Below are 27,652 nucleotides of genomic sequence, written 5' to 3' on the forward strand. Positions count from 1 at the left end.
ACCCCCCCCCCCTCCCCCCCGGCTCCCCCCCCCCCCCCCCCCCCCCCCGGGCCTCCCCCCCCGGGCCTCCCCCCCCCTCCCCCCGGGCCTCCCCCCCCTCCCCCGGGCCTCCTCCCCGCAATGGCGTTTAATCAACGGATTTTTTTTTCTCGAACAAAAACGATGGCCCCCGAAAGCGGTTCAGTACCTCCCACTCAACCACAGGGACACGTCTCCGGGTTTCACGGTATTTGGAGAAAAACTGTATGTGCCCCCACACCCCACACCACACACACACCCCCACACCACACCCCACACCCCCCACACACACACCAACAACCCCCACACCCCACACCCCCCACACACACACCCCCCCCACACCCCACACCCCCACACACACCCCCCACACCCACCCCCCCCCACACACACACCCCACACACACCCCCACACACACACACACACACACACCCCCCACACCCCACCCCACACCCCACACACACACACACCCCACACACACACACACACACCCCCACCACCCACCCACACCCCACCACACACACACACACACCCCACACCCCCCACACCCCACACACACACACCCCCCACCACACACACACACCCCCACACACCCACCCCACACCCCACCCCCCACACACACACCCCCACACCCCCCCACACACCCCCATACCCCACCCCCCCCCCCACACACACACACACACCCCACACCCCCCCCCCCACACACACCGCCCACACCCCCACACACACCCCCCCACCCCACACATACAACCCCCCCACACACACACACACCCCACCCCCCACACATACAACCCCCCCCCACACACACACACCCCCACACACACACCCCCACATACACACACCCCCACACACACAACCCCCACACACACCACCCTCCCACCACACACACACCTCACACACACACCCCCCACCCCCCACACACACACCCCCACCCCCACCACACACACCCCCCCCCCCACACACACACACGTCATGACTATCAGACCAGTAGTTCTAAGTCTGGTGTGATGTCGGACGGTCGGTTTAGTTCCTGTGTTTTTCTTCCGCTATAAAAGGGGTTACGAAAGAGTGATAGGAATGAGAATCCGGTTGGATTTTTCTCTTTTTTTTTCATTGGTAAGTCTCAGAAGTTCTCAGGATCCTCATACTCCGGATTCGTCATCACCAGCAGGAGAGCTTGTTTTGTTACCTGGATCTCATTGGAACCTGTTCACCCAATAGGCTATGCACATGTGGCCAAATAGATGAAGAAATATAACTTTGATCTGTAGGATTATATGGAATAATTTATAACATCCTGGTGAAACTTTTAATTCATGGAAGTAAATTAATCTGTATTTAATTTTCAGACTGCAATTAAAGGAAAACTACAAGAGCTCGGGGCTTACGCAGGTACAGTATAAATGATGCTGTGTGTCAATATTTTACTTATAATAAATCACAAAACAAATAGTCTTTGCATTTGATAGAGCATCTAAAATGTCAACATCTCAAAGCACTTTACAGTAATTACTATTAAATAGGTTGAATGCAGTAGTTGTGCTGATTTGAAGAACACAGTCCAGTTGACAGTCAATAAGGTGTTTCTCGACACTTGCCAAATCTCTCGCAGCTACAAATTGCTGCTTATAAATATTTCTTGAGTTAGGGATACACTGTTCTCGTGAATATGGATCATTACCCGAGGAACTCATGCAAAATTAAATCCGGAAGTTTTTTTTTCTTCTAAGTGTGCTCACAGGCTTAAGATAAATAACTGGACACATCTTGTTTAAATTATTTCCTTTTACACTTTATAACTTTATTTCCTTAATTCTTCTTCTGAATGTGTAGATGAAGAACTTCCTGACTATATCATGGTTATGGTAGCCAATAAGAAGAGCCAACAACAGATGACTGATGATCTCTCTCTGTTCCTGGGAACCAATACAGTGAAATTTACTATATGGTACTTTTGTTTTTGCTTTGACAACAATAGCACGTGAATTCCCTTTCTGTTCTCAACACACCGGTGTCATATATTCTTTCCCGTATGATACCTGTGTTTTAGTTATAGAAAGTCAGCGTAGCTTTATTTTCTTGTAAAAACAATGGCCTGTCCTATTACGGTAGTTGCTTGGCAATATCGTGCCTTATGTAAAATCAAGAATTGTTTCGCTTGCTGTGATAATAAAGGGTATAGGGAAGGATAAGAGTAATGTAATTGGAGTATATAACTGGTGGAAAGCTGGCACCAGCACAGAATGGCTCAGAATGGATGTTAATTAATAATAATTATTATTTTTATTATTAGAGTGTTGATGTGTTGCTATTTTTATTTAGGCTGCATGGTGTCCTTGACAAGCTACGCTCTGCAACTGTTGGTAAGTACCTATATAGCTCATTTCACTTTTAAGGTACGTACAACTTTTTATTTTAAACATAATTTTTTTTCACAAGCGACAGCTTTCACATGCAAAAGAAATGAACAGTATTTTGACTTTGAAGCTTCAGAATTCAAGTTGACCAGTTTTGTTGTTGAGAATTTTTTTTTCTCTTTTTACAGAGCCCACCGGCTTGAAGTCAGCATCCGACTACACAGACAGCATATTATTCTCATCTTCAGAGAAAATTCAAGCAGCTGTCAGTGGGAGCAGTGATCTGAGGATTGATGATGTTCGTAAACTTGCTGTCTCTAGCACACGCTTTGAAAAAAATGATTCTCGAGTTACCACAAGCTCATTACATGAGCAGACAGTAGCCAGTGTCAGGTAGGAGAGATAATAATATTTGCTTTTGTTATAGTGCCTTATCATGTTGTCGAGATGTCTCAAATGGCTTCACAGGAGATACTGTAAAGTGAATAGTTTGTATATTTTGTGGGTGAAATGCACAAAATGATAGTACAATAAAATCATAATTAATAATTGATTAGATGTACTAATGCTGTTGTCCTTAAGCATTGAGTACCTTCAGCTGCAGGTTGGGTAAGTGTTGTGGTTGATAAAATAAGCTTTAGCAATGTATAGGTAGAAAAATTGGAGAAAAATCAAACTAGTTTGAGATCTACAATATCTTGAATGGAGAGTGAACAGAAAGCTTAAAATTATACTCGGTTGAAAACTTGTGTGAAAGCTCTGTTTAGTTGGTTAAAACATTGCTCACTGTGTGGAGCAGCAAAGACCAGAAAGGCTCATTTTTCTAACCCAAACCTATTAATTTACAAAAACTATCTTGGAAATTCATTAAAGCTAGTGATTTTGTTCAATACTTTGCAAATTAAAAATAGAATTTCTTACTTTGTTCAATTATCCTCTGCTTTGTTGATCTTTCCCGAATCAATCCCAGTGCTACATTTTAGTACAAAACACGCTTATATGATGAGTCCGTGAATAAAATTTGACATAAAATTCTTTGGCTCTGTATACTTTTCACTGTTAGTGTTCTGATTGACAATGTGCGGTTAATGATTTGCATTGATTCTGTTTGTCTGAATGGATAAATTCCTCAATTGTTCTGGTTTCTTACTTCAACGCAGGCCATCCTCTACTGAGAGAAATGCATCTCAGTTAATGTCAACCGTGAAGCCCTTAATGGAGCCAGTTTCCTCTGAAGCAGTGATTGACATCAAACCTGAACTAGATGATCTGATAGATGACGATCTGAACATTTTGCAGGACCTTCCTGCGGCATCCAAGAAGAAGCCTGTGGTGACATTTACCTACAATGTTTCTCATCCAACGTTCGAGGGTTACAGGCCATCAGAAAATGTTACCCAGCACTGCAGGGCATCTGAGAGCAGCGTCCAGTCTTACAGGGTGCCTCAGAACAATGTGCAGGCGTGTAGGCTTGGGGAAAGCAACCCGCCAAGCTACAGACCAGAATGTACTGGCCACACTTACAGATCACCTGAAGGTGTCTTGCAAACGTACAACAGGCTATCAGACAGTGGTTTACAGATCTACAGGTCCTCAAAATCTAGCGTGGATCGACCAAGTAGAGATGTGAGTATCATTTCCTAACTGAAACTGGTTAGATTGGGAATCCCCTGGGCTTATTCTTTCTAATGTTTGTCTGACGATTGATCTCATGTTACTTTTACAGGTTTGTAAGGTTTAATTTGGTAAATATGTTGATAGTTCACGCTTCAGTGATACCTGACAAATCAGCCACGTAATCTCAATTGTGCTGTTGTTGCATTCGCCCACAAAATATATGCGGTCAATTCACTTTACAGTCTATTAAGTGAAACGCTTTGAGACGGCGAGAAGACGTAAAAAGCGCTATATCAAATGCAAGGATTATTATTATTTATTATTATTTGGATTCGCCTCCGTGCGATGTATCAACACAACAGTCACTTAGATCATATAAGACTGTATTTCTTATTGGGTACCTGATGATTTTAACACTCCAGAATTTAGTCTATTTAATGCATTCCCTTTGTAAAATGTATTGCTACACTTATTTTTGGATAATTTTTAAGATAAAATTGTAAAGATAATGCTAAGAATGGGTAACTGTTACATCCTCTTTTGTTTCTCTAGGACGAGACTGCTCGGAAAAGAAAGGGGCCAATCATCAGCTCTGTGGTTAAAGTGAACAAGACGAGTGATGGCGAGGACGAGGAAGATGATTATGGTTCAAGAACGGGGAGTCTTCCCAGCAGTATCTCGGTCCCAGCAAAGCCCGAAAGAAGGTACCAAAAGCAAGCGTTCCGACTGTTAAATTCATTTTTTGTTAAGTGGTTCGCAATACAGTACACTGTTGCCAATCCATTTCCTGTGCCAAGTTGAGATGCTACATGAAATTGATGCAGGTAAAAAAAACTATTTTGGTTACAATTTTGTTGTGATGCATTAATGTTGTTTCAGGGGAGGGGGGGGGGGGGGAGGCCCGGGGGGGGGGGGGGGGGAGGCCCGGGGGGGAGGGGGGGGGGGGGAGGCCCGGGGGGGGGGGTAACGGCACCTCACAGGGTGGAGGGCGGTGATGTTGGGCCCTCTCCCCCCAGGAGGCCGAGCCCGAGGCCGAGGCCGCTCACCCTGATCTTGCGGCTGATCTCAGTGCCTATTTCCATACCGCCCTCTGTCTGTCCGTCTGTCTCTCGCCGCCGCTCTCGCGTCTCCCCGCAGTGAGCCGCCCCGGAGGCTGCCGGGAACTACCGAGCGCCATTCGTGTCAAACCCGTTCCGTTCGCGCGATTTCAAAACATTGACCTCAAACGCCGTCCACCACCACCATCACCACCACCCTCTACCCCCCCACCCCTAACCCCCCCCACCCCCCCCTCTAACCCCCCACCCCTAACCCCCCCCACCCCTACCCCCCCTCTAACCCCCCCACCCCTACCCCCCCCTCTAACCCCCCCACCCCTAACCCCCCCACCCCTACCCCCCTCTAACCCCCCCACCCCTAACCCCCCCCCACCCCTACCCCCCTCTAACCCCCCCACCCCTAACCCCCCCACCCCTACCCCCTCTAACCCCCCACCCCTAACCCCCCCCACCCCTACCCCCCCTCTAACCCCCCCATCCCTAACCCCCCCCCACCCCTCTAACCCCCCCATCCCTAACCCCCCCATCCCTAACCCCCCCCCTCTACCCCCCCACCCTCTAACCCCCCCCACACCCCACCATCACACACACAGATTAAAGCCAGAAACTGAAATCGTTTCACTGAATTTGATTTTTTTTTCTTCAGAAGAACATTAAAGAAGTCTGTCGTGGGCTCAATGCCCGGTCGGTCCGCCTGTTCGGGTGGACCTTACGGATCCCGTAGCGCTGTTCAAGAAGAGAAGGGAGTGTCTCCTGATGTTCCGGCCAACAATTCCCCAAATAAAAAATTGGTCCCTCACTCCACGTAACCCTCATCCGTATGGAGTGCAACTCAGTGCACTTCAGCTTCACAGGTTTCCCCGAACAGTTCGTATGATCGATCGCTCTCCATCCATCTATTTCCAATGTTACTAAAATGATTCGGCACAAAGTATTCTCAAAAGTAGGGATTTTGTTCTGGATTTATTGTCATCTATCTTTTAGCTATTACACCAGGAATGAACGAACATATGTCCCACCGATCATGATCAATCTCATGCTCTAAATTTGGAGATTATGTCTGATATTTATCGGATGAAAGTTGCGAGTTTAGTATTTTAAATATTTCCAACAACGGTGGAATGGAAATATTTATCTATTTTAATATAAAGTATTAGACGGTTGTATTCATAGAATTTTTTTTTAAAGCATTCAAGAATCTACAACTTGGAAAAGGGCAAAACAATTCTAATGTTTTAAATATTAATTTGGTTATGGATGTTCCAAAATATTTTATAACTAAGAAACAAGCGCACAACTAAAATATTGTTGCTACTCTTAAATCGGAGGTTATGAATTAAACAGGATTTTTTAAACAGTACCATTTTTGTGTAGATATTAAGACAAAGCTTTCCTTTGCATTAGAGTTCCATGTCAAATATTTAGGTTTTTGTTACAAACAAATGTTGATATTACACGAAAGTAACAAGTGATATTTGTCATACAATATGAAATTACAGGATTGATATCCAGTTCTAGTGATAATGGACGGCAAACCACCACCACGTGGTCGCATTTGAAAATAAATAAAACATTCTGGAGATCCACAGCATCTATGAGATATGCAAACGTTTAATTTACAACTCTTTATTGCAATATCTTCTGACACTGGTTTCATTACGGTACTAAAACACAAGTATGGGAGAGTGGATGAAAAGCGGTCGGGTGAAGAACGTGCTACAGACATAAGCTGAATTTTTTTGTGTCTAAAATTCTATGGTTCTGTAGTATAACTGATCTTGATAGAAGATTGCAGTACATTGTACAATAGTGATTTCAAAGAGCGATTCTGCGCTTTTGTGCAGTTAAAACAATTAATCATTTGCTTTGTATACACTAAAAAAAGCTAGAGGCAACTGCAAAAAGAATAGTGTGGCAACTTTTTTTAAACTTGCTGGCAGCCCAGAACTAATTTATATTTAGTTACGAACTTGGAACCGACATGGTAACCATGTGCTACTGGAAAATCCTAACAACTGAGTGGATTCAGTTGTTTGCCATTGATTAACAGTGCAGTTGCTGGTAGTCAGTTAAATGTATGTTGTTGGCATTAAGTATACATTTCAATAACATCCGGCACGTAAGTATGTGTAGTGACATCAGGTATCCAGTGAAGATGTAGAGATAAGGAAGGTGTATTTCAACCTTGGAAATATCAAGAAATAGCTTGTAGGAGCAATGACCAAAGTAGTATCTATAAATATTTAAAATGTACATTGCATATATTTATTTCCATAGCAGAATATAAACTGAATCTCTTTTCCATAAACATATTACATAATCAATTCAGTTCAAATACAATCTGTACATTGTTTCACAAACTTTCAAAATTCACAAAATATCGTAGGTCAGATTTGTAAAACCATAAATCAATATGCAAATCATACAATACTCAATATGAATGGATAACTGAACACTGATAAAATGGTATGGCATACATTGACAAAAACATACATGCAGTAGATTAATCTTCACGACTAACCTTCATGAAGTGTAACCCTGTTCAATTAAATTTAGAACATGGTGTAAACTGCTTCTACATAATTTCTATACATGAAAAACATTACAAAACATCAGATTGTCCTTCATATTTCCATGATTTCTGTCCTATAACAGGACGAGACTATTCTTTTGACTCATTACATGCACCAATAGCTATTGAAATTCATAAAACAGGTGGATCGTAGTGTGAAGAATTATCAAACATGAATAAGTTTGATGAGGAACATGGATACTACAAAGGAACCCTTCACTTTAACGTTTTGTAAACTTACTATTTAGCAGCAGTCTCACGATGCACCACACCTCCCGGAGTTTAAATTCATAATGAAGTTGTTTACTTCAGTTTTACAATGAAAATTTCACACAAAAGCCAGTTGTGTGCAAAGTACCTAACTATCAAATGGGTATAATATTAAAATATTTTGCAGACTTGAACCCAACTTTCATATGAGCTAAAAGATTTAAATATGCAAGGCAAATGCTGCATTGTTAAAATAGAAAATGTGTTAATGGCGAATACAGCTGTTAAAATGGGTAAAAGATTATGTAATTCAATGAATTACATAAAACCACAGATTCTATTGAATTTGTAAGCCTATCTGAACAAACTGTCTATTCAAAACATAAATAGGATTTACTTTTTAAACTGAATCATTCCACCTCACTTAGTAAAAAGTGGAACTCACAATCTTTATATTCATCCCTTTTGTAACCCTTGAAACGTAATATACCTAATGGAACATTTTACACATTCTGTGACCAGCCCTAGAAAGGTAAAATCCCAACTCAAACCATTATTTCCTCCATTTGAATCAGTTCAACTTACTTTTTAAAAAGCAGCAATTCACATTCACTCATTCTTTTCTCACATCATATCCTGTCACTGCACTTTATTCCAAACTAACATTCCCTGTTATACCCAACAATCACTTCCAGGAAACTAAAGTATGTGCACACTAAAACTTGATAAAACTATAATGGCCTGTTAGTTCACAGAGCATGAATTTATTTACTTTTATATATTTTATCAGCTACTCTATCCACTAATCTATAACCTATACTAATTACATAGAAAGACTTACAAAACAAAGCCTTCACTTCGTAGAATAAAACATTCACTTCATAAATATTCCCCACCTGACATTGTTTAATCCCTACTTTTCCAAACATTTGCCAATGTAGGTTTTTGTATCAAAGGTAACAGAACACATGAATATATGTATTTGAAAAATATTTCTCAAAATACTTGCTACAATTTTATAATGGAGTTTAAAATGTTGACTTCTAAATAACCATTCTGTGGATGTATTTTTCTACCACTACCCAGTAGGAGGGGAGAGTTTTTACTTCATTTGAAACTAATCTACAACCAACTATTTTATTCGCAACACACATTCAAGGACTCGGGATTAAATGAGTCTCGAGCTTCTCAGGAAATGAATAAGCACTTTGTAGACAAACGTGTACTGTGCAATTGTTTGCACCATCAACATCCTTTGCTTTCGGAGTATGTTCAACACAGTGGTGATATCCAGCACCTATAGAATAAATGTAAATGAATCATTGCTCCATACGTAAATTCTTTCAAGTAATTACTTCAATACAGAACAGACACTTTAGTACAGTACAGAAGATTATTAATGACTAAAAATCATGGATGGGAAAAAATAAATCAAACCCACTTTCTTTTTAAACCACTTACAATCAATCTAGTCGGTCACTTTCCCCTACTCAATTAAATCGCCAATGAATGTAAAATGTTCAATTTATATTCTTAAATACATGACTATTGATATGTTATAGTTTGAACAAAAACAGCGGGTTTGAAAACTTAACCAAATTAAGATCTCGGACTGTTTATAATACTAAGCACACCTATAAAAAATGTGTTAAAAATCTTAAAATAAGCACTAAAAATGGTCTAGATATTATTTCAAACATGATTGAAAGTAAAATTGTATCAATCAGAACCAAATTAATGCTGGTGCTTCAGAGGCAGATCGCAAGTGGGATTTAGATATTTACACTAGCATTGCTTTAGTTCATAATGGAAATACTAGAATTGTGGTAACAGAACAAGTCCCCCATCATTTAATAAAGCCACATATAGTTTTAAATCCACTAAAAAAAAACCTTACCGCATTGTGTTCTAGGCAGCCAATCATAACTTCTGCCAGAATGACAACACCAGTTCTTCCAACGCCAGCACTGCAGTGTACGAGCACAGGGGACTCCGGGCCCTTAGTGTCCGTTGTACTGTTAGTGTGACGACGCACTGACTCGATTTCATCCAAATAAGCTGAAAATAAATCAGAAAAGCCTAGTTATTAAATGTACATTGAATGGCAATCAAAGTCTTTTAAGATAAAATGGTCGCTAAATTAACTTTACGTTTCGTGGATCAAATGGCCCCCCTCTGTCCTGTAAATATTCTACAAATTAGTTATAAACATACACCGGAATCCTTTGATGTCTTCTGGGCAGCCATTTTCTGGCCAGTCTGTGTACTGCAAGTGCCACACCGTTCGCTCTTGTCCGCTCAACAAATGTTTGATTTTTAGGCCTGTTGTTGCATAGCAGCCCGAGTCTGTGCGAAATCGAATGGTTATTTTAAATCTTCCATATGTGACAGAGTTGTTCCTGGAGCCTAATCGTGGCCAGTACCGAAAACTTTTCTCTCTCCCTCCTTCCTGTAAAATACACAATGCATTCAATGTACGGGAATGTTAAATATAAAAAAAGTAGTGTACAAGATTAATTGGTAATGCAAAGTCAACAATGAATAAATCTTATGTATCAGAAGAGAGTGACAATGGTAGAAGTTGACAATAACAAAATTAAGATCGCACTTTAGGGTGCCTATTTCTGCTGTACATAGTATTCAACAAATACAAAAATATTTAGCAAGTACTTGAAAGTACAGAAGGCATGAGCAGCAGCAATACCTCTTCCATGTTAACCATGGCAATGATGGCAACTCCCTGTTCCCACACCATTTGCCAAAAATCATGGCACGTATTCTGCAGTGGTCCCTGTGTGGCAATGTAATTCCATTCCTTGTCCCCAACAGTTATCTAAAACAAAAAGAAAATCATTAAACACTCAAAAGTTATTGGAAATCAAGAACTGTTTACACAAAGATATAGAGAACGATTGGAATCTATTGAAATCCCCTGAACAGAGATTTCCATTTATATAAAGCACTGCAAGGCTCCCCATTATTAAGCAATTCGCTAGAGTTTTAACCCAGATGCTCTGGTGAACTGTAATTAGGGCTGTGTGGCGCACCTTCAATTTCCTGCACGAAAAATGGCTGACTTCCAAGTTGCCAGGCCACCACTGACTGTACGCTAAGCATCTGTGTTATGTGCAGAATGTGCCCCTGATGTTACTTTACAAAGGGAGCAACGTCGAGAACCCGATAACTTTGAAGTCACATGGTAAGTGACATCAACTATAATCTGATAACCTGAAAATTTTTATGCTCCCTTTTAACACATCGGATATTGGACCCAGACCTTTTGGCCATAACTGGATTGCCCTGTATAAAGCAAGCACGTACTGTATAAATACTTTTTCAGTTACCTTTATGTTGGATGCATTTATATATCCAGTATTGTTTTCTTTTGTAGGAACCAGCTCCACTCTAGTGTCATCATAAGGAATAACATCTGGGAATCTATTTCTTTCTGCGTTTTCCGGCAGCTGGGCTATGGTACACTCTGCATGCGCACTTCTTTTCGGAACTCTTTCATACTCTGTAAACACCATTTTCTGTTCCACACGTTGTTCCAAGATTTTGCACTAAAAATGTGAATGCATTCATAAGTGAAAAGAGATCCTAAAAAACAAACAAGAAATGTTGATTCTGGTAAAAAGGAGAATTTTAAAAGTACGGACGATCAAAAAATACATAGCTTCTTTAAAAAGAAACGCACTTAAGTAATGCACACTAATGTGCTTAGCTGTTCAAGGCCACCTTTTGTATATTTATCTGGTTTTGTCTCCTACATTTTTCAGCCATTGCATTATGAAGGTTTCAGTAATAAAAACAGATGACCAATACAAATATGTCCTGGTAATATTTGCTGATTACCAGAGTTTAACGTTACATTTCATTGTATGTTTAGATCAAAATCCCCTCTTTTGTGACAATACAAACACAACAGAATCTACGTCATACCCTTTCATCAAATGAGGCTTTAGCAGGTTCATCCTTACGGTCATCAGGTAATGGCTTTTGAAATGGTGTTAATCCATTCAGTTCAGCCATCTTTAATGGGCCAATTTTCCTAACATCTGATACCTGGGTTCCTTTTTTTGTATCCTTAAACAAATTAAAGAATTTCAATTAATCTAAAAGAGGTGCACTGACGATCAAGAACCATTTTTCAGTTAAATCAGCAGAGAACTTCTATGGTAAGATTTGTTGTCTTTTGCCATCCAGGAAAGCTTTTATAGATGACTTGTTCAACTATTAAACTGCACCCCAACCAAATATTGCTCGCTTATCCAGTTTAAATGGGATAGAATGATTCCGTATTTTTAAAATAACTCCGAATAGTTTTTCCTTCTATTCCTTAATGTTGCACTGAAGAACTTAAGTTTAAAAGAAAACTTGACACTATGAAATGTGAAAGCACAAACTCCACGTAACCAGAAACACCAGAATCTGGTTTTAATGTGTCACTCGGTTTCTTTTCTACTACAACAAGCAAAGATGCCATAATTATCATGACACCAGTTACAGTCAAGACACCAAAACCAAAGGTAAGATTAATGAGTCTCAACTTATTTATTTATAAAGATATACCCACTTTAACAAAAAAAAACACCGTTAGGATTGTAGTGGAGCTGTGCTTTGATGTCTCCATACACTGGGATAAAGACATCCTGTTAGTTGGTATCGCCTTCCAAGAATCAGTTGCACTGATTTATTTATTTAGAAATAACTAATAGCAATAAAGGAACCAGTTACTAAGCTACTTACTCGAAGCAGTGGAAGAGCTTCCACAGCGTTTTGTTTTCCATTCAGTCCTTCAGACATGGTCCTTTTCTTGGAGGAATCCCATCTATTTGTTTTGCTGGTATTCAGACTGGGCTCAGACATTGCTGGAACAAAAAACGGTATTGCTTCCGTTGCCTCCCTTTCCCGTACTCGTTTTTCTAAACTGTGCTGCCTGGCCAGTGCAGCGGTAGGACTGTACGGATAACTAGGCAGTACTTCATTGGAGAACTGGTTTAACATAGCTGGCAACTCAGCATTACGGTCAACAGGGAGAGCTGGCTCAATATATTCTGCATCATACTCCTCTTCCTCCTCACTGCTGTGAATCAGCATAGTTGCATCTGAAAGAGATCTCCCATGGCTGAAGCTTTTGGCTTCATGAACTTCAGGTTCTCCTGGTTTTGTTCGTTCAAAGTAAACAGTAGGTTGTGAATTTGCAGAGGTTTCCTTCGTCTCAACACCCGATGTTGACCTGGTCCTCTCTTTTATTCTCATACTTTCAAAGTGGTGCATCAACCCTGCAATCTCGATGCTGTTGCGTTTATGCAGGTTGCCTTGCAGCCTTGCCGAAGTCAGGGGTTCGCTCACCTCTTGGAGCGAATGTGCCACAGGCAAGCTATCCTCCTGGAATGTCTGCACAGAGTGATGGACACGCCTGGTTATCAAATCTGGATTGCTGCTGCTGACATACAGGTGTCTGGAAAGGTCGGGTGTACTGTTTGCAGGTCTTGGATGAGGGTAGGGTGGTGGGGGCCTGTATACTTGAGTTCTAAGTATATTCGCTGCACTGTAGTCCTGAGCATGCAGTTGAGCATTAGTCAGTTCTGGCACACTAACTGCCCCAACGACAGGGCGTCGCTCCACTGAATTTAGATATGGTGACTGGCTATGAAAACTGTAATTCAAATGGAAAGGGTATGGATTTTGATTGTGGGAGCCAAGAAGAGCATGCTCTCTGATTTCTGGCTGACTGTACACAAGTGGATCTGGTCTGCTGTAAGCGTAGGAACTTCCTATGTTGAGATTTCGCATAGAATGACTCTGCTTTTCATTGTGCATTACGCCACGATTGAGCTGCCTCATAACGGTCTCATAATCTGGAGTTGGCCTGTAGGAAGGTGGTATAATGGCACTATGCCTATTTGTTGGGATATAATCAGGTCTCACCACATCACTTCCAGTAATACTAGGATTTGAAGACATAGGAGATGCCTGCATAAAGTGCTGCATGTTATTTAAAGAGTTTGTGCTATGCGCACTATATACGCTGCCATTCCTCATTCGACCATTATATTCATGTGGAGCCCTGTCCAAACTCGTCTGAGAGCGACAGAAACAGCCATTCTGATTGTTCATGTAGAGATTGTCTGAAATAAAAGGTGAATTAGGAAATTACACAGCACCAACTCTAGAATATTGATAATCACTGTAAGAGAAATTCAGACTTAAACTTTGAGAATACAATTTGAATTGAAAAGGGTCTTAAATCTATAGAAATATTTCTATTCAGACAATAATAATTCCAGCAAGCCGGTCTAACACCAGCTTTCAAGATCAATTCAGTGGCCCAGTCATCATGGAATATAAACTGCCTATACAAATTAATCTATCATTTACGAATGTACCTAAAACATACACAAAATTGCCCTTTGACATTTAAATTCAAATTAGAGTAAACAATATGAATGACCAGGTATATATTTTGAAGCGGACAAAAATCACACAGTGCTGCCATCAAACACTTCTGCCAATTATTTCAAATTTCATTGCCAAAATACCTTGGGATGATTTATATGGCTCTGTGTAGTGTCCATTGTAATGAAGCTGGGGTGGAGGCATCAAATAATGCTGAGGTTTAGGCTAAATAAAACAAAGATAATATCAATGAATGGTAAATCACTACCAGATGACACAAACAAGGACATATTCCAAAACAAATCAAAGTTCACACCTACAAAACAATCAAAACATTGTAAAATACAGATAAACTACGCTTTTAGCAATACAATTCCTTTGTTGAATCAACAGTAAAATTGTACCTCATTTTTTATTCAAGTGGCTTTGATTTTGGGCCTAAGTTATCCCTTAGGCCCAAGTTAAGTTATCCCTTGGGCCTAAGTTATCCCTGAGTGGTAGTTTGTGAATCAAATTTATGTGAATAGCTGCAGTATAATTCTTTTTGTGCAACAAATAAAATAAATCAAGAGCTTTCATGAATTTCACTTCAGGGCTTTATTATTGAAGACACATCCATATTCCTTGCTGTTTTTTTTCATTAAAAGGCATTCAGTACAGGTTAGCAGAGTTCCACATAATCATTTGGGTTCACTCAACACCAGGGAGGAGTGATTTGGAGTTGCCAATATATAGCTTGGTTTCCCACTCTGAATACACAATTCAGGATCACATTAGTCTTGAAATACAACTAGGACTCCAGAATATCCAGTGGATTATGGACTGAGTTTAAAGCACTACGGCTGTAAATATTATTTCTTGTATTATTTAGTAATGCTAAAAATGGTTAAAAGAACATTACATGAGTCATGAACACAAAAAAATGAACTTATTGGGTTCTGCTTCTATGCATCATGTTAATTCAGAATACATTAATCCCATTCCTCATTAAACATTCTTTCTTAAGAGGGGAATAAATCTGTTGAAATTAGCTAGTGGCAGTTCCAGAAAAAATATTTAAGGTACTTTAAAATCATAACAGAAAAACTGAAGGAGCTTTATCTCACATACCAAAGACATCCTAGACAATGTCCGCCTCCGGACTGGACTTAATGACACAGTCTGAGATTGTCTGAAATTGAAGAAGATTGGTGATTCACTGCAACGTGAGAATTTTGCTTCAGGGTAAATCATAACTATATTTAAAACAGATTAATAAAATCTTTTAAGCATCAGGTTTTCTTATGGTTAATATTAAACATAGTAAAAACAGTTAAACTATAAACTACTGAACATTTTATTAAAACTACCTATTTGGAGACAGGTAGAAAGTAATAATGACTGAATGAATAAGGTTCTACTTACAAACTGCAGTTCTGATTAAGCCTGTAAAACTTTTGTCGTACAACACACATTCTCCATATATATTTAGATGTTTCCATATCTTCCTGGAAAAGAAAAAGACTGTAAAAGCTGCCGTCTTAACTTCTAAAAGTATCAACCTTTACCTAATCAGTTGGTAGAATCAAATTTTAAATATTATGAATATACAGTTCAAAAATAAATGTATTCAAAAGGATAGACTTTTTTTTAAAAAATCAAGGAAGGATATAGCATCAATACTCAATGAATGTTTGTTAAATGTGCTGTCAATGATGATGACACTATTGTATAGTTTCGACATGGGGTTCAAAAGAGTGTGTATATGTAATTTGTGAATGTTTAACTTTGCATTTTAGAAACACATAGAACAGAATTGCAGACATAGCTACCATTTTACAGACATTTAAGCACTCCAAGATGCTACTCTGCGTGAAATTTGCTATATAAGTGCCACCTGTGATATAATTACATCAGCTGAAGAGACCAAATTAGGAACACTCACCGTCTGGAACTGGATTGTCTCCTCCTTGTTTGTCAGCTCTAATGCAAAGAAGGATTTATTGTGAGACATGTTAGAAATGTCATTCCACCTGAAAAAGGAAAATCTCCGTAAAGAACACATTCAAAATACTATATGTGAGCAATGAAAATAAAATTATGGGCATGTTGCTCTGCTGCAATTGAGAAATGAATAATTACATAACTTTAAACATTAATATTGAAATGTTGCTCCACCAGAACATTTAACACTGTGACAATTCAACAAGTCAGCTTATTGATTATTATTAATCATTGCTCATGTCTCTAAAAACAAAGAGCACTAGAATAGATTTTCTCTTCTTACTTGAAAACAGGAGATCTGCCATTTTTGTGCTTTACAAAAATGCCTTCCAAACAAGCACCAATAAGTAGATCATTTCCCTGACTGTCCTATAGAAACGAGAAAGCAGACAGTAGGTATAGACAAAAAACAAACTCCGCTTTCTTCTAATGTGGTCTTTGCACAATTCTAATCGGATATATTTCCATTACTACACCACTTTACATTGCTAGATTTTCGATATGCCCTGTAAGCTATTATATTAAAGTCTGAAAACATTTTCATTTATTTTCACATAATATAAAATAATTCAATTTAAAACAAGACAATTTAAATGCAACATAAAATGGGTAAGATTACAACACAAGTGAAGCTCATTACATCCAGTCTCTTCACTATTGAGTTACATGGGAGTATATGTTGCTATTAAACACAACAAATAAGATTTCAAACAATTTCATAAAAACCTTTACAAATTCCTCCCTATAACATACACAATTTAGTAATACTTTGGCTTTTTCAGCTTGTTTGTACTTTTTTTTCATACCTTGGCTGTGTAGCTTTCATGGCCATAGCCTTCCATCTTCATTACCTCCTGCAAATATAACAACTCTGCTTCAGAGGACATAAAACCCCTAAAATAAAAAAAATGGAGTTGGAACAAATGTGTAAAATTTCTGGAATTAACAGATTAAACTGTAAAATGAAACAAACTTTAAAAAATTAAAATTAGTGACAATGCAGTGAGCACTTTTTAATTTATAGGTTAGCATTTATTTGAGTTATTACACAGGAATAAATACTGTGCTTCCAATATTTAAGTGGTTTCATTCATGTAAGATTAGGATTGTTTTCAGCATGACTGTTAATCTGAAATCATACAGAACTGCTTAGCACACAAGCCTCCATAAACCTAGAATCTAAGAAGTGATATGCAAGTTATCTGAAACCATTATGTGCAGAAAACAGATCATTTTAACAACAATAAAAATTCAATCGGTTCATCAAATGAACTGTGCAGAACAATATATTCATTCAACACTTCTATCTAATGGTGCAATAATGCAAAATTCATATTTTTCACCTGAATTTCTGGTGAAGCAAAGCAACCTTCTGTGTTGCTTCTTGAAGCATCCGCTCATCTTGAATCCAATTCTTTTTGTGGTGGAAGAAGAGAGAATTTGCACAACATGAAAGACAACTTAAAATAACAACATTCAAGTTTTAACTGAACACTTTTAAAAAAAGTTTCAGGAAGCTATTGTCCATTTTAAAACGAATATTACAGACAAACTGAAAATGCTTTTAATATCATTCAAAATTCAGATTTACATAGCAGCTCTTGAATACGCAAGCATAGCATAAGGACGTTATATAAAAATGCAAGTTGTAATCTAAACAGTTGAGCAATAAAATCAGAATGTGAATACTCCTATTTTCAGATTAAGTACCCATCTACAAAATGGTAGAACGTAGAAGTCAACGTAGACTATATATTATACTAGAAATCAATATAAACTATATTTTACCAAGTAAAGAAAAAATAATAAGCTGTACATTTTGAAAATAGATGCACTCCACATTAAAACTTTAGATGTTAGAATTTTGAAAAGAAAACTTACAACTGGAAATAGATCACATTTGTAAAGAAAATCTTGGGATTCATACTGATCAAAATCTCCAAAATCAGCTGGAAAGAAAAGAAATTTCAATCAAACCCTGGAAAACTGTCCCTAGAAAAGAGTGCTGAAATACGACGATCAAAAATTTTCAGTTGAAAGATATTTGTCTCAATCATAAAGAGACTGCAACACATTTAGTTTTTTTTATGTTATCACATTAAATCACTTTCCTCTACGATCTACATTTCAAGCATTTATCTAAATGGTGCCATAGCTTTCAGCAATCGTGTTATTGCCAACAAACTGGAAGGAATATTACTTTTAGCACAAACTAATTAATCTTTCTTTACCCTGAGCAGCTAGACCAGCAAGCTGAATTCCTTCTTCTAATGTGCAAGGAATACGACCTTCTAAGATATCTTTCTTCAGCTGAAGATAATATTGGTATCTACAAAAAGAGAAAGAAGACGCAGTCCATATAAGTAACAGATAACTTTTTCACCAAGGGTGAGCTATGACAATTCCACTGGTGCTGCTGATCTGCCGGAACCTCACCAAGTAGCTATTCAGGACCTCATCAATGGCTATTCTCACGTGCAAGCCTGGAGCTGTAGCATAGCAATTATGTTAAATCACTTGTTTTGGTTATCTATCTAAGAACAAAATTACATTTGTATAGCACCTTTCACGTCAGGAGGATGTCCCAAGGCGCTGGACAGACAGAGCTACAGACTCGAGCTGAGGGTCGGGGTGGGGGAGGGCGGAGGGGGCAAGCAGGGAGATCGAAAGCACGGTCGAAGAGGAGAATCTTGAGATGAGTCTTAAAAGTGGCGAGGGAGGGGAGAGACGGAAGGACTGCGAGATGGAGTTAGAGAGGGTGGATGCAGAGTGGCGGAAGGCCCGCCTGCCCATAGTGGGGCGAGCAAGGCGGGGAATGGTTTAAGAAGACTTCTACAATTCAAGATTACCTCCTCTCAAGTGGTTTGTTAAAACCTACATTAAAGTATGTTCAAAAAATTAAGAGTGGGATTTGAACAAAATCTTAATTCACACAGTTTAAGATACTAATGTAAAGCAAACGAAATACATCTTCACCAATGTAAGGTTTTACATATTTAAAGAGTCACATTCAAGGAAATAATTGTATTGTTCGAATTATTCTAAGAGAATAGGTCTATTCGAATTGCAGTGTATTTGCCTCTTATTGCTTTCATATTAAATAGGTGAGGATATTGTATCAGATTAATTATTTAATTCAACTATAGTTTATTCATGATTCATTCAACTTATATCGAGTCTTGCTTACTTTGTAATTTCCTGCTGAAGTTGTGTAGCGTTTGGCACGTACAATACCACACCAAAATAAACTGTAGGTTCTATAGAATACTTATCCAGCTGTTTTTTAATGGGTTTTTCCAGATCCACCCAGCGAGATTGGTTCTGTTTATTGTAGTACCATAAACTGAAATATGTAATCTGCAGAACAGAGAGAACATCAGTTAACCAATTAGTAACCAATAGTAGTGCATAACCTAACCCTTAAAACAAGCATAGAATTGGAAATCTTTGGAAGGAAACAAAATAATGCAAAAATAATATTTTCCTTTGATATAGCACCTTATCAGGTCATCAAAGGGTCTTAAAATGCTTCACATGATTTTACTGTAGAGTGTAGTGACTGTTTTTGTAGGCAAATGTGGCAGCTACACAGCAATATCCCACAAACCGCCATGAAGTGAATAGGCAATTTTCTGAAGGGGATTTGATAATCAAGACAGCGAGACAAACTGCCTTCTCTTTTCAATCTTCAACATCCCAGATGGACAGGACATCTCCATAGGACTGTAACTCACAACTCCAGCAATGCAGGGCTCCCCCAGCAATGCATTGAAGTATCATCCTAGAAGATGCGTTCAAACTCCTAACATGGGCCTTGAACCACAACACATTGGCTCAGAGACAAGAGTACTACAAGTTGAGCTGCGTTGCCACTAGTAATTGTATAAATACCATGGTTGATAAGAATAAGCACTTAATATGACAAATTAATCTGTTTAAAGTATTAAAGTTATTGCTTAATGCAAAGAGTATCAACTGATCAAGTAAGGAAATTGCAGGGTCCTTGTGATAAACCAATATCCTTGCTTCAGTCTCCAGTACAAGTTGAGGCACAGCAATAATATTTTAAAGACTTGAAAAAGGAACCATTTGGAATCAAACAACATATTGCACAATAATGTGATATATGCCACCCCATTAATTTTAGGGGGTGGGGGGGGATCGTACCATGCAGTCTATAGTCAGCACCACTGCTATTTTTAATCATGTTTGAAATTTCAGACCCTATAAATACACAAGCAGAACATTAAGAGACTCCTTTGAAAGCAAACAAAATAGTCCAATACAAATGCTTTTAAAATATTCTTCTCCCACTTGCCTTCGCACTTGATGCACTACTTTCTATCAGGCAAGCAACTGAATCAACACCCTCTATCCAGGACCTGAACTAGATACTAAAAGTGCACCTGACAGGTACCCAATCCTACTTCAGAGAAGCATTCTCCAGATAGCATAGGACGCCCAATCACTATAAGAACATTAGTATTCAGTACTGTCACATGCATAGTTAATGCACACACACACACACATAAATAAATACGCCTCACCTCTCTCAGCTCTAACCTTTGTGCAACAGCTTCCAAGCATTCTTGACCCGTACTTTCCACAGAAAGAGTGAATTCCAGAAATCCATTATCCAACAGATGGATCCGGGCAACCAAACAGCTCTTGCTTGAGACCGTATACCTTCGAGTTCGCTTTAATTTTAGTCCAAAAGGTAATGGCATGGCAGAATAAAATAATTGCAAAATTTCCTGCACTTGTTCCCCTTACTCTGCTTGCAAGTTTGTTGTCTGCAGCATGTACAGAAGTCATCCAGCAGCCAGCAGTAGAAGGTTGAGCCACTTAAATCGGGAAAGCATTGCCCTACGAAACAAAACAGTTGAATATTCAGCATGGTGTAGTGTTCCTCATTCTCTCAACAAAGTGCAATCTCCACATACGAAATGGATAATTCCTTTATTTGCATAGTTTTGAGAATGTATACCTGTAAAGTTTCTTCAACGTATACTATGCTTGTTTTTCACCCCCTTCATTCTATATTCCCCTTCTTGCCATCTACTCAGTATAATATTAAGAGTTCAGCAAACCTGGTTGAAATCTGAAACCTACTATTCCACAGCATAACCATAGAGCATCAGAACAAAGTACTGCACCATCATATTGTCCCTTTATTGAGTTGTTCACTGTTTGTGAATTACAATGCTTAATCCCAACATTGTTAGATCTAATCCAGGATATGACGAGCAAAGTGCAGGAGGACAGTATTGCAATTTGACCAGAGAAAACAAAAACATCTATCTGGTCTTTATTGTCTATTAAAGTAGAACAGAACCCTGTGGGGTAGACTAGAACACAAACAACATACTGGTACAGTAGTGGTGAATGAACAAAGCTGAGGATACTGAAAGAGAACTTGACAGACTGCATATTAAGCTACTTAAAGAGTTGGCTAATACAATCAATCACACCTGGCAGGTATGTGTGGGCTGAAATATTCAGTTATGTTTATATCTGAATATTTCAATCTACAGTACTGTAACATCCAAATAGCTGAAGTATCTAAGGTGTATAGCCAGAGGAATGGAGCACAAGTTTCATGACATGAGTCATCTTGTACAGAACACTGGCCCAGCCCCACCTGAAGTTTATCCAATTCTAGTTAATGAACAACACTATTGGGATCCTTGCACTGAAGATATACATAACATAATGGGCCAAATAGCCTTCTGTGCTGTAAATTGCTATGTTTCTAAAATTCCACGGAGGGTAAACAAAATCGTATCTGAGATTAGGTACCTGAGCTAAAGAAGTTATGGAAACCAGTTTGCACTGGAGGAAAGGCAGCTCAGGGGAGACTGAATCGAGACGTTTTGCACACAAAACAGTCACTCCACTTGGCAACGTATCGTGTGAAGCACTTTGAGTCGTCTCTACAACGTGATAAGGCTCTGTATCAAATGCAGGGATTACTGTTATTATTTTCAAGATTGTAAGTGCTACAAATAAACCATCAAAATGTTAAAACACAAATCAGAAACCGCACAACTCGTTTAGAGGAGAAAAGACGAACAAAAGTTTTGATTTGCTTCCCACAGAACAGCAAATATATAGCCACGGTAGCAGTTAAGATGGACAACATTAGCAAAATTCAAGAGAGTGCTAAACAGATGTTTGCTGGAAACTGAAGTGTATTAGAAATCGAGTATTATGATTTTGAAATGTTGCGACCAGAGCAAAGTCTTCGCCAGTTTGGGTTATTTGCATTTATTTAATAATATTTAAGGACTTCATGTAATGCAGGTCAATCGACATCCCATCATTCATTAAAAATAACAGTAGTACACATTTACTGACAGAAATTGCTACTCCGGCCCTATCCGGAGCTGTTTTCTTTGGTTTGATCTGCGATACCGAGCTAATGACAACACGTTTTAAAAGTTTCACAGCGGGAAAAGCGATACAACAACATACATTGGTTCGCGTGTCATTCCGCAATCATCCTTCGCTTTGGCTCAACTTTGACGTCAACGAACTGCCGACTTAAACTGGAGCTTAACAAAACACAACCGAGCAGGAGGTGTGTGTGTGTGTGAGTGTGAGTGAGAGAGAGTGAGAGAGAGACCTCCTCCAAGAAAAAAAACATTTGCGCGAAGGCAATAACCGGGTGCAAACAAAGAGAGCAGCTCTGTGTGTGTGTTTGGAGAGGTGGGGGCTCTGCTCTGTGTGTATGAGGGTATATATATATATATATAGAGAGAGAGAGAGAAGGGTATGATTTAGATGGCACAAAAGACAAAGCAGGGAATGTCAGGCGGGCAAGGAGTCAGGGTTGGGTTGGGTGGAGGTGCGGCCATGGCGGCGGTGGTGGTGATGGTGGGGGGGGGAGGGACGGGGGAGGGAGGCAGGAATCACGCGGCACCGTTTACCAACACTGACAGGCGGCCGTGAAATTCGACGGCTGAGACTCGACCAGGAGCGCGAGCGTTCCTGGCGGAGCCGGAGGCCCAAGTGTCTGTGCCGACCCCCCCCAAAAAAAAACGGAAAGGAGGAATAAGTTCAGCCCTCGTACGGTTTGGTCCGGTCCGGCCCGGCGCCATCTCCTAAACCCGGGGAGGAGGGGGGGGGGGGGGGGGGGTGAAGAGAGCTGAGGAACAACAAAACCCCTCACACCTCCCGTCTCCCACTCGGGGAAAATCCCGCACGACCCACCGGCCGCCAGAGAGCAGTTGGCGGCACCAGACCGAGGGGGACACAGATGAGGAGGGAGGGAGGGAGGGAGAGATGAGGAGGGAGGGAGGGAGGGAGGGAGAGCGGGCGGGCGGGAAGGGCGCGCGTGGTGGGCCACCAACCGTCTGCGCTCCGCTCCGTCCGTCCGTCCGTCGGTTACCTTTCGAATGCTTCCAGAAGGATCGGCTCGCGGGGCTCCGGCCGCCACGCTGACTCCTCTCCGTCGTCTTCTTCTTCCTCCGCGCTCCCGGCAATAGTTCCCCGCCGCTGCCGCCGCCCTCTCACACTTCCGCTTTCTCCCTTTTCCCTCTCGCACTCTTAGTATGCTTCCGCCACTCCCCGCCCCGCCCCCCCATACACGCCCCGCCCCCCCCGCCCCGCCCATGCCCGGCGCTACTTTCAGGTGGCACAGGGATCCCTTCTGTTTGCAACAGTAGCACAGCACAGACTTCCCCCCCACACACACACACACACACACACAGAGGGGGTTCAGGGATCACTGCTGCACCACACGCATCCGAAGCAAATCGCCACCAGTGCCACACGAAGCATTAGCATTAATTTTTATGTTAGAAAATTAGGAAAAAGTGTGACCGTTTCATTCTACGACCCTTTCGTTTGCAATTCGATGATTGTTTGGGGGGGGGGAGGACGGGTTTGCGGGGCTAATGGTGCGGGTGGGTGGGTGGGTGGGTGGGGCGGGCGGGCGGCGGGCGGGCGGTCGGAGTGGGTTTGAATTGGAAAAGCTCTTTGCGAAGAGCCGACACAGACACGACGGGCCGAATGGCCTCCTTCAGTGCCGTACGATTCTATGATTCTATTTTCTCCCTTCCTCCCCCTTTCCTTCGGGGCCGATTGTGTTTAGTTCAGTCGCTGGATCGGGAGCTGATGTGGGGAGGTGGCGGCTTGCGGTGTGAAAAGTCCATGACATCAGGCACCTGGAATGCTATGTGCACCAAGAATTTGTGGCATGGGACAGCTGGCTGCTGAGTTGAGGATGCAGGGATCAAACTTCCTCCCCCTAACAATATACAGCTCTTACTTTATTGCTTCGAGCTTTAAAATGTTCAGAATTTTTTTCTACGACTGCAATTGAATAGCTGCTCGTTTACACAGAATAATCGAGGAGAATGTGTCTCAAAGGCTCGAACAGGATCTAAAGTCATCTGGTTTTATGCAATCGTCTCCACCCACCAAAATACATAGCCTGTTTAACACATTCCCAGATGCTATTTATATTACTCCCTAGTTTTTTTTTAATTGAGCTTCCATTACTATTTGTGTGTTTGGCAGTGTTACAATTAGAATTTAGCTCTAGCATTCAATCAGTAGGTTGATTTATATCGCATAATAATACTGTAATAGGCAGTGTGATTGTTGTAGGTCACTTTGGGGAAGAAAGATTCCTTCCATCAAAACACTGAGTGAAATCACCACTAATCTCTTAACAATGCAAGCCTACCACCACTGACTGTTGAGGCTCCTCTTTATTCATTTGCGGGACACATACACATTCCTCTATGATATTTATATGAATACTTCTCACAGTGTCAAAATTGCACAGAACACGAGGACCAATCTAATCTGGTTGACTTGTATTGTACCGCCTAGAGCAAGCCTGGCACTTAAATCTTCACCATAACATACCAAAGGTTTGCTCTACTATGTAGCAAGGTTTAAGTGTGTAGTTATACGTTACAACAACGCCCTTCACGCCGGACGGCATCTCGGACCGCTTAACTATACAACGTTTCACTCACAAGGTGTACAGTCAATTCACTTTACAGTATATTCTGTGAAGCGCTTGGAGACGTCTTGAAGATGTGATAAGGCACTATATCAAGTGCAAGGATTATGTTTGGCTGGCCGTTGTGGATCAGTAAATGATGTCATGAGCTACAGATTTACATTAAATCCATAAAGCCAAACTTGCAGATTTTATCCTCTTCAAATAACTAGGGAGTGCAAAACCTTCTTGGGATAAATTAATTTTGAATTTGTAAGTTAGTTCACCTCTGATTTATTTGGGGCTATAATTATATGTTGTTCCGTGTATGTATCTATTTGCCTGTACTCTGTGCAGAAAGGTTTGAATAAAGATTAATGCCTAATCATCACTTCGAGGCAAAATTGGTACATTAAATGTGAGTGCACATGCAATACTGCTACAGCATCACATTCCCTCGCTCATAAAAAGTGTTTACAGTGCAACATTCCCTGCTAGTGGCAATCGTAAATCCAGCTGATTTATCCAGGAACATTTCGACATACAATTCTATTTTGAGTTAGTTCTAAAATGCTGAATGTAACATTTAAGAACAAAGTCAATTTCATTTTTGAAATCAGCTGTGATCCAGTTAAGTTCTTGACAACCTGGAACTGTTTTACAATATATTGCAACACTCTCCTTTGGCCAACACATGGTTCTATCGAGTATTCTTGATGTAAATATTTTTAAAAGTTTTGCAAGTAAAATTGACTTAAAAACATGTTTAGACCCAAATTGCTCAAAACAATTCTATTGTAAATCAAATGTATTATTTGATTTGTACGAGAGCAATGTGATATATTGTAAAACTTTATGGGCAAGATATTTTCCACATCGAAATTAGGATACACAGAATGTCTGACAACAGTGTGTTTATTATAATTTATATGGTTCTGTAGCTTTCTACAATATTTTAACTATTAAATAATCATTCACAACAAAGTGAGAAGTGCATACGAACAATGCATAATAATTTAAAGTTTAAAACAGAATAATACTAGTTTTTAAAAATCTAATTTGTAAATAATAAAGCAGTACTTAAAAACAGAAAATGCATCCACCATCTAAACCGGCATTTAAATCAAATTAAATAGAACCACTGTAAAAATGTATCTTCAAATATTTAGTAGAAATATACTTTTATTAGCTCTTATACACCTATAAATTATTTTAAGAAGAAATATGTATGATATAATCATCCAAAATATTTATAGACTTAATTTTCTTAATAGATTAAGTTCTACATCTAGCCATTTGCAGCATTATAAAAGGATAACTCCTCCATGCTACATTTTCATCATGATGTTTGCTTCTTACCAAACCTATCTTTCATCATAAATGTTACATTTTTAGTGCATCTTTGATGGCCATAGCTAATGATAGCCATAATAAATCCATCATGTCAAAACAAAATCATTAGATACAATACAAATCTAATACAATGTACACAATTTGCAATAAATAATGTGAAAACTTACTGAAAGGGAAAGTACTTTCTACTAAACTATCTATAATCGGAAGCATCAAAAAGAGATATCTCTAGATATATTGGTGCCTCAGTCACTGAAAGTTGTTCCTGTTTTATATTTTGAACTACTGGTTGGAGGCAGCCAGAAAATAAACATTGTATATAGAACTTTTCTCGTTGTAATATGAAGTTACATCCATCGAAACCATGAATTTCCTCGGGCTCCATTATCCCCATTCCCAAATCCAGTAGAAATACCTTCATGATACCACAATTGTAGAAGTTATGCACAAAATGCCTGTACTACCCAGCAATTTTAAACCATGAAGCAAAACAATGATGGTTAATGGAGACAAGACTGGTAAGTGTAGAGACCTTTCCCTTTATTATATTTTGGATTATGGGGTAATTCAGTAGAATGTATGTTGCCTTTAAAATATTAAAAATTAGATCAATAATGCAAATTTTAAGAATACGATTTTTAAATTGTGAATAAATGTAAATATCTAGAATTGTTTTAATCTAAGCAATCCACTGGTGCACTGACCTACAGTCCTCCGTAAATGAGCCAAAGGATGTAGGTCTGCACCTGTGACTTAACCTGCAAGTTCCTGATCTTGGACAGGACACCTTAGGTGATGTAAAATGGTATGAATGGATGCAAGATGGAGAAAAGAAATTTGGAAGAAGAGTTCTCCCTTCCCTCCCACAAATGTCTAAGCAGTTGATTCTCGAGAAGCAGCAGTAGTGATATAAAGTTACTACTAAACTCCGAGAAAGTTAACTAACTCTTAGCATCAGTCAGGTTAGAGTGTGTTACAAGAGGTTACTTTAATACTGGAGGTGTTATCCAAAGGACTTAAAACAAAAGTTTAAAAAAAAATTGGCTGCTGAGTTTCGCCCACAAAATATACAGTCAATTCACTTTACAGCATATTCTGTGAAGCGCTTTGAGACGTCTAGAAGACGTGA

General features: G+C 39.7%; 3 protein-coding genes across 6 annotated transcripts in view; 1 reads left to right on the forward strand and 2 right to left on the reverse strand.

Moving 5' to 3' along the window:
• The window catches only part of zc3h14 (zinc finger CCCH-type containing 14), a gene marked incomplete in the record, with an annotated part of 10,725 nt that extends 5,469 nt beyond the window's left edge, over nucleotides 1–5,256 (reverse strand). For both annotated transcript variants that reach the window (XM_042338272.1, XM_042338271.1), the window contains 1 exon segment: nucleotides 5,036–5,256. In XM_042338272.1, the coding sequence (XP_042194206.1) occupies nucleotides 5,036–5,071 (36 nt within the window).
• Nucleotides 1,021–4,858, forward strand: LOC121849704 (zinc finger CCCH domain-containing protein 14-like). Its single transcript, XM_042338273.1, has 6 exons — nucleotides 1,021–1,407; nucleotides 1,849–1,963; nucleotides 2,338–2,378; nucleotides 2,561–2,765; nucleotides 3,533–3,998; nucleotides 4,542–4,858. The coding sequence occupies exons 2-6, from the start codon at nucleotides 1,872–1,874 to the stop codon at nucleotides 4,788–4,790; spliced, it is 1,053 nt and encodes a 350-aa protein (XP_042194207.1). The 5' UTR covers nucleotides 1,021–1,407; nucleotides 1,849–1,871; the 3' UTR covers nucleotides 4,791–4,858.
• A 1,437-nt stretch (nucleotides 5,257–6,693) lies between the features above and the next one.
• Nucleotides 6,694–23,736, reverse strand: ptpn21 (protein tyrosine phosphatase non-receptor type 21). Of its 3 annotated transcripts, none has more exons than XM_042338274.1 (19): nucleotides 23,605–23,736; nucleotides 20,762–21,080; nucleotides 19,402–19,571; nucleotides 18,446–18,543; nucleotides 18,096–18,163; nucleotides 17,558–17,628; nucleotides 17,021–17,108; nucleotides 16,498–16,583; nucleotides 16,156–16,243; nucleotides 15,636–15,718; nucleotides 15,342–15,402; nucleotides 14,375–14,456; nucleotides 12,579–13,963; nucleotides 11,772–11,915; nucleotides 11,174–11,392; nucleotides 10,534–10,662; nucleotides 10,044–10,278; nucleotides 9,727–9,887; nucleotides 6,694–9,126 (listed from the first exon to the last, which is right to left on the reverse strand). In XM_042338274.1, exons 2-19 carry the CDS (start codon nucleotides 20,939–20,941, stop codon nucleotides 8,998–9,000), a joined length of 3,477 nt encoding a protein of 1,158 aa, XP_042194208.1. In that variant the 5' UTR covers nucleotides 20,942–21,080; nucleotides 23,605–23,736; the 3' UTR covers nucleotides 6,694–8,997. The 3 variants fall into 3 exon arrangements, with proteins under 3 accessions (XP_042194208.1, XP_042194209.1, XP_042194210.1); XM_042338275.1 differs by lacking the exon at nucleotides 23,605–23,736 and adding an exon at nucleotides 23,567–23,581; XM_042338276.1 differs by lacking the exon at nucleotides 11,772–11,915.
• Nucleotides 23,737–27,652: the final 3,916 nt, after the last annotated feature.

Source organism: Callorhinchus milii, unplaced genomic scaffold (assembly GCF_018977255.1).
Source record: "Callorhinchus milii isolate IMCB2004 unplaced genomic scaffold, IMCB_Cmil_1.0 Scaffold9, whole genome shotgun sequence".
Classification (NCBI taxonomy): domain Eukaryota; kingdom Metazoa; phylum Chordata; class Chondrichthyes; order Chimaeriformes; family Callorhinchidae; genus Callorhinchus; species Callorhinchus milii.